At 37.8% G+C, this 8,142-nt stretch overlaps 1 protein-coding gene across 1 annotated transcript in view; it reads left to right on the plus strand.

The window, feature by feature from the left end:
* Positions 1-4,954, plus strand: part of LOC122057126 (BTB/POZ and MATH domain-containing protein 3-like) — a 22,737-nt gene extending 17,783 nt beyond the window's left edge. The window contains exons 3-4 of the mRNA XM_042619127.1: positions 786-1,056; positions 4,282-4,954. Coding sequence (XP_042475061.1) covers positions 786-1,056; positions 4,282-4,505 — 495 coding nt within the window. The 3' untranslated portion in view covers positions 4,506-4,954. The remainder of the gene's footprint in view (positions 1-785; positions 1,057-4,281) is intronic.
* Positions 4,955-8,142: the final 3,188 nt, after the last annotated feature.

Consider the following 8,142-nt stretch of genomic DNA (forward strand, 5'->3'; position numbering starts at 1 on the left):
TGGGGTGTGTGTGGAGGCGGTGGGGGTTATTTCAAAACCAAACTAAGTGTTTTGGTGAAGACACTGCTGTAATGAAATTAAGGGCAATTACCAGTGCTGCTCCCACTTATGTGGGGGTCCTAGGAAGGGTGAGTTTGGAGTTGATCTTAACCTTTTTGGCATTTTTATGCAAAGTGGAGCCCTCAAGACTCGAACCCGGGCATTTTCCCTGAAAACATGAACCTTTTGCATTGATGTAATATAATTGCTAGTGTATGTTAGGTCGTAGATTCTTCGACTGTTATTTCTCACACATTGTATCTTCATTTAAAATTAAAAGATGCTTGATGACCAATTTAGGCAGATCCTGGGGTTTCTTCAGCAGTCATATTGACTCATTGAGGCCACTGACATATGTGACCTGTCCTCACCTCTGTTCACTGGTGATGTTTGTTACAAGTGGCACTGATTTTTGTGTTCTGAACTGAGTTATTATTGATTATAAGTTTACAACTTTGAATTGGACCTTCTCATCCTCTCTAAGGATTCGGTTAATTTGTCATCAGATTTATTTGCTTTACAGTTGAGGGCTTGGGGGTTTCAGTAAAAATGTAATTTTTTTTTCCCTAGGCTTGGACTTCTTTGGGCTGGTTTTAGCCCCATGCACAGGCTTTTAGAAAATCTATGTACTTCTCTTTGTAGGCCTGTTCATGCATTTGTACATACTAGCAGACATTTGTGATGGATATTTTTCTGCGTTGGTTTTCTTTTTTTCGTCTAAGAGTGCACCTTACCTTGCATTTCAGGCCATGCTTCTCTTTATGTATTCAGATGAGCTTCCTGATGTACGTGAACTCTCAGGCTCAATTTCTATGTGCTCGTCAACAATAATGGTGCAGCATCTGTTAGCTGCAGCAGACCGATTTGGTTTGGAACGACTAAAATTATCATGTGAAGCCAAGTTATGTGAAGAAGTTACCGTGGACACAGTGGCCACAACACTGGCTCTGGCAGAGCAACATCAATGCTCACAGCTGAAGACCATCTGTCTGAAATTTGCTGCAGGAAATTTGGGAGGTGGGTGTTGCCCAAAGAATCCAAAACATGCACTTTTCATGATATGATTACTTCAACATTTATCTGATCTCTATATGTAACTGTGAATGCATCATTGATACTTTCCAAATAAAGCACCAGCATATTCACAATAATCAAAATACCTAGACATCTGCAGCCCCTAGGCGGGGGGAGTTTGGTAGTCGGGAGAAAAAAAATCCTCCCAATTTTTCTTGTCATTTGGTTGTCACTGGCTGGATGGAAGATTCTCCCCACAGAATTTCAAATTTGTCTCAGAAACAGTGTAATTTTCTCACGCTGCCTTGAAACAAATTTCGCCCTCACGGCGAGAGAACTTGAGTTTTTTTGGCGAGAAAATTTCTGATCAGTAGGGAGAGTTCTGGGAGAGAGAGGGAGGGAGGGAGAAAGCGGGGGTTATGTTAAGGTGGTTCGGCAGCAATGGTGATGGGGGGCTTGAGCAGAAACAGCAGCTGCTGGTTTTGTGGTTGCATCTTCTTTGCCGGATTCTTCTATGACCATTGCATTGCTCCCAAAGAGGATAATGAGAAGGCGGTGGCAAAACCTAACCCCAGGCGGTTGAAGAAAGGTGAAGGGTCATCTTTGCCTGCTTGTTGAATCTCTATCCGGTAATCATCACCCCTCTCTCTCTCTCTCTCTCTCTCTCTCTCTCGCTCATAAGGTTAGACACGGACCTCTTGTCTCTGTAAATCAATTCAATGGTTTGATTTACTGTTGTGCGGAATGCAGAGCCAATTTGAATCTAATTAGCAGTCAGCTCTTTTCTCCCAATTTTCTACTTCATTCATCCATCTAGGCAATTCTGACAGGGCCCATGAAGTCATGAGGTGTATGGTGAAGAGCTTTGCTGAAGTTGGGAAGTTGAAGGTAGCAATTGACATGGTTATTGAGATGTGAATCCAGGGCTTGCCTCCTAATGTTCATACTTTGAACTTTATCTCAGGATTGCTGTGGAATTGAGCCAGTTAGAACTTGCGGAGAACATGTTTGTGGAAATACATAATGGAGTTGCTTCTCTGAATTCCTGTAGTTTCAAGTCAATTATTGGCAGGATTTGTAGCTTCACTGAGGTGGAGAACAAGAGAAATGGTTGAGCGAAATGATGGCTGCAGGCCTTGTCATAGGTAATGTAACCCGTTGAATAAAATAAGAGTGAGGGAGAAAGAGTATGCTGATGCGGCAAGAATTGTTGCAATGGCTAATTTTTTATTACTTTCATTTCTTAACTGAGCACCAAGATCTTTTTTTTCTTTTCATTTCTAGATTTTTTTTTTTTTCTTTTTTTTTCTCTTTATTTATTGAGAAAAAAAAAACACTGCTATAGTGTTTATGGGTTAGCTTGGATTGAACCCACAAGATTATCTTTATGGTGCTGAATATTAGCTAGTTGAGCTATGGTGCCTTGGTAGAAGTCAACTATGTTGGATAATCTTTTCCTTGTATTCCAATCCTCATTGCTTATCCTTAATTTATCCATAAAATAAAAAATAATGATTTATCCTTAGACCCCCTTCTTGATGGGAGAGGGTTGGGGTGTTGTAAGGTTTATTCTTGGCCCTTTTAATACACTTTGCAGGAAATGAATTAATTCTAAAAATCTTTGAGATATATTCTTACTTTTGAGTGCTTGTGTTGGGATCAAGGTCTAAAAAATCAGATTGGATTGGTGTGGAATATATTGAGGATGATCCTGATTTCTCCATCTGGTTCGGGTTGATTCTATACTGAAAAATTCTAGATGCCTAGAATATAACGATTTGACAAAGCCAGCTGGTTCCGGGGTCTAAAACCCTCGTTAAGACTATCAGTAAATCTTGGATAACTCTATTAGATTAATAAATTAATTGAATTAAGAGTACCCAATTGGGAGAGGACAACTGTTAACTCTTAAGAGGTCAAATATCATAAGATCCTAATCAATCTATGGTAGGAATGGGGAAAAAGAACCCATGGGCCATGGCTGATGTCTGATGGTGATGGTGATGGGCCCTCCAATATATAAGCTTATGTTTATGGTGCTGAATATTGGCTAGTGGTAATATCTCCCATTACTGTACTTTATTTCTGCGGTTCTTGATTAAAATTATCTTCTCTTTTTTTTTTTTTTTTCACCTAATCTGTCTTTGGTCGATAGACTGTTATTGGCTTCTACTGTTGATAATCTGTTAAACAGTGTTCAAAGCACTTCAGTAATCGTATTGTGATTGTAATAGAGCTGTTATTATTGTTGGGGACTGTTCTTATATACTGTTGTCCATACCCAATGTAGAGTGCTGTTGGAATTGGTCATAGATCCTATGTGCGGTTGAGTGTTCCTATTCAATCCTACATTACTGTAGACATGACAATGCTTGTACCTCAGTGCCTCACTGATTCGGTCTTCTTCTTTTGTTCAGCCACTGAATCCTGTTATAGAAGCATTTAATAACATGTAGTATTTTTTTTTTTAACCGATTTGTTGATTCTGAAATATTTCCGGTTTTGGAATACATTTAATGAATATTATCCGGCAAAGTCAGTAAGCTGTCTCAGCTTCTGTAGGCTAAGGTTTGTGTTTTACCATGGAAAGACATCTTGGATGTTATGGTCAATTATAATTCATGAGTAAACTGCATGTTCATCTGGAAAGTATTATATTAGTTATATTCCATGTCATTTTTCAGTTGGGTCATTGCTAATTACAGGTGATCCGATGGATCTGATGTTCTTAACTGTCTTCTTGTTTGTGGGAGAAGGGGGGTGGGGTGGGGAAGATATATTTCCTAATTTTCTTGTTAACGATTCCTATAGTTGGGTGATCTAGCTTCTTTTAACATTGATATAAACGCGGTACATTGGGGGGTTACAATTATCCTGTTTGGTGTGGCTTTGGACAATGCACGTGTTGCACTGAGCTGGATCAATTTGTCAAGGGTTACCTGGATGACAACTTCCTCTTTCTTCCTTTCTGTGATGTGGGAAAAAGATTGGTGATCTATTTGTGCAGGAACATCAAAGTCTCAGCACTTACTATACCCTGAGATTCTGGATTTCAAGATCATCCCTTGAAAATTCATAATGTTTGTGATATTTTTCATAAATTTAAGCAGTCATTGAAATTGATCAGCTTGCTTTCATGGACAGTTGATATGTATTTTGTTTTTGTTTTTAATTCAGTTTTTTATCCGTGAAACTCTTATTCTGAGCCTGTATATTTCCTAATGTCAGGTTTCATGCAGTCGGAAGGGTTTGGATACTTGGAAGAGAGCTGCCCTTCACTGCTGTCTGAGCTGTTGGCAACAATTGCGGTGGAGGACAAGGACTCGAGCTTGCTGTTGAGCAGGAAGAGGGGTGGCTCCAGCAACATTGGGACCAGTTTGGCTGCTGAAGGAACAGCTGCAGTGGTTGATCCTGACAACAGGCGCATGCGGAGGAGGCTCATGTTCTCTTAGGACATTTACAGGAATGTGGCCTGGGAGGGCTGGTGTTATTATGGCCATCCACTATGTTACTTTCCACGAAGGAAAAGGAAATCCTCTCTGGAGCATTGAAGCAGTCCTATTGGCACCTTTCATTTGCAGTATGATTCTCATTCTTTCAGAAAGGAGTTGATGTGTCCCTTAATTTTCCGGTAGCTATTTCTTGCCCTTATTTAAAGAATAGCTGATTGGTCAGTCCAGACCTGGCCACTGGATCCATTAACCAGTTGGAGTGCCTGCATAGAATTGGGGTATGCGTGTGAACTGATGCATAGCTGGATTGCTGGTTTACAGTATTATCAACCTGCCCCTTCTTATCCACCCAATATTTTGTAGGACGGAGATAAAGAGTAACCTTGCAAAACTAGGGTGACCTCTACTTGTAATGAAGGGTGTCATTAAAGTCTTGCGAATTTCTTTCACAGAAATGCTCCTATGTTGGGAACACCCCTTGCAGGTTTGATAAGAATGAGAGGCATATATTTAAGTCTTAAACTTTTATTTAGAGTGTTCCAGCAAGTGAGAACAACCCCTTGGGCTGTGTCTGGTTGCAAAGGAAATAAAGGTTAGGGAACCGAAACTAAATCAACCTATAGCAGAAACTGTCTTAATTATAACCTAGCATGATTGTGCAGCTAAGTCCAAATCATTCCAAATTTAGTAATTAAATTTATTTTAATCTGAAATGTTGAGATTGTTCCCAAAAATGGCTCGTTGTGAACTTTAAACTGCAACCTATATGCACTTTAAGCGTTTGAGAGTTGAACTTGAAAGTAGTGTGATGGTGCCATGAGTTGCAGACTTACAGGACAACTCACCATTAATGTGAATCTAGTTACCCTGAATTAGTTTTAGGTTGCTTTTGGACGTTTCGTATAAAAAACGAAAATTTTAATTTCTATGTGAAATTTTTTTTTTTGAACGAAACTGAAACGATTGAACTACTTTTTGTCGTTCCGTCAATTATCGTAACGCGTCATAAATGCACCAAATGCTTTATTCCATTTTTTTTGTTCCTACAGAACGAAAAAACTTCGGAAACATTTTTTTTGAACGTTATTAAATGCAGCCTTAGTTTTTCTTAGGCAAAACCATTGTCAAATGAGAAAAGTTTCCCTTGACTGCGGGTGAAGGGTTCATTCAAAAATCTACTGTCATTATTAATTATCTTTTAATGTTGCTAGTCATCTATCCAAAGGCATCATTCCGCACTCAAAGGTACTCGAAATATATCCCAAAAACACTCAGGGAAGAACAGAACTAAGGGCCCGTTTGATAACGTTTCAAGAAATGCGTTTCTGTCGTTTATGTTTCTAGAAACAGTAGAAACGGAGCAAAAAACGTTTGATAAAACTGTTTCGTTTTACTTATTTTTAGAAATAAAAATAAAAATAAAAATTTTTACTTATTTATGGTGCAAAAAACGACCCAGGCGAAACAAGTTCACTGGTTACCATCGATTTCTAAAAACATGATTTATCAAACACCTTCAATTCTGTTTCTATTTCTAGAAACGAAAATTTATGTTTCTGCCGTTTTTTAAAACAGAAACGGTAAAAACGTTATCAAACGAGCCCTAAGTCATAGCAAATATCCATTAGACATCATTTGTCAGTTTCATCTAACATTGTCTCTTTCCATTGGCCATTTCTTTCATGGGAGAGGAGGGTCCCACGATACCAGTGTGGGGGAAATTTACATGTCACACCAGTGGCTGTGTATAAAATGTGTCAGTGTGAAAGGGTGTGCATGCTGGGTCTTCCAAGTGGTCGGATGCATAGCTGGACCTCCTAGTGGTTGAAGAGGATCTTGAAATCCATTATGTTGGTTTATAGAAGAGCGGTGGATCAAGAGTACGGTTTTAAGAAACGTGAATGGGTCATGACTGATCCCAATGCAGACTGATTCAATATGACCGATACATTAAATAAAATCTTAAAATTATTGAGTTTTCAGATTCGAGGGTTGATTCCAGCTGATTCTGATTCGATATCGGATTCCACGTTTTAGAAACCTTGATCCATAGGGCATTTATGGTTCTATAGTTGATTCAGGATAGAATCCTGCCTCATAATTTTTTAGAAGGTAGGGGTGGTTGTTTGAGCTAGGATAATACAACTGCCACTGCTCTAACCTATTACTTAAATGAAACACGTGAGTTTATTAGCAATATTTTAAACCCTAATCCTAAAACTCAATCCCATATTCCCATCATGCGGTCCCTGCGCCCAATAAAAGAAAAAAAAAAAACTCAATCCCATGGCATAAAGAGTGGAATTAGTTACCTTAATGATTCGCAAGTCAGCTCTATGAGTGAGTAAAATAATAATTTAATAATAAATAAATCATAAAATATATAAATATGTGTTTAAGATACCAAAAAGTAATAAAATAGAGTTATATATCTCACCCTTTTGTTTCAAATAAAATAAATAAAAAGTTGAAAAAGTGTTAGAAAATGGTATTATTAGGTAAGGCAATATTTTTATATAAATTATTAGATATTTAATTTAATTTTTGTTTAATTAATCTGCTGGTTTTTATTTTATTTTATTTATTTATTTACTTTTTTTCTTTTAATGAATGTTAATAATTGGAACTCACACCACCTATTAAGGAAATAATACACTTCTTTGTTAAATTCTTAACCATATATTGAAGGGGGGGGGGGGGGTTTGAAATGGGGTTGGAATTTTATGAAAGATGATATGGGATTTACAGAAAAAGGAGGTTGCATGGCAACTTGCACCTAGATACATTAAGGGTGACATGACTGCCCCGCCTCACATGACATGAAAATTTCCATCCCTATTGACCCCCAAATGTAGATGACACACACCCTAGCAAATCCCCCTTCCATGGACTTATTATATTTAGATTGTCCCGAAATATAAGTTCAAACTACCATGAGACAAGGTGTTGGTCTAGAGATCCATTTTTCATCCATTTTCTTGATTTATTATTATTAAAGAAAGGCATTAGCCACGATTTCTTCCTTATTGGTACAACTATTTGTGCCACATGGAAGGATAATGTGGCAATTCAATCTATTGGTTAACAAACTAATGATTTGGATCGGTCAGATGTCAAATATTAAGTTTAAATTTTATAATTTACCTTGCATGTTCATTCATGTGTCATATAGTTAATCTTGTGAACCGTCTTCTTGGTAGTTTAGAAAATTTCAATGCTTTAATTTACCATGTGACAAACTCTATGTAATCGATACAATCGATACATATTGGTATCAGTATCAAGTACCAATATCAATAACTAACTAATTGTATGAGAGCAATCGTTAATAATGAGCCATTTTATGCCCATATTTGTTGGATCAAAATTCACATGTTAAAGGATAAAGGTGTGAAAATTGTCTGTAGCCATTATACCGATGCAATGAAAATCGAATGTTAAGAATGTTCAAATACTTTTAACCATCCGATATTTATCGCACCTCACCGCTAACTACAGCAAATGTGAATTCGGGACAAAGTCGTTAGTCGATGTTCTACGAGCAAAAGAAAGTAGTTAGCAAGGGTTTGATATAACTGGTCCCACTGCACGGGTGGGTCCCCCTACGTCAGACGTGTTATGGAATCAGAAAATTAAG

Source organism: Macadamia integrifolia, chromosome 12, assembly GCF_013358625.1.
Source record: "Macadamia integrifolia cultivar HAES 741 chromosome 12, SCU_Mint_v3, whole genome shotgun sequence".
Classification (NCBI taxonomy): Eukaryota; Viridiplantae; Streptophyta; class Magnoliopsida; order Proteales; family Proteaceae; genus Macadamia; species Macadamia integrifolia.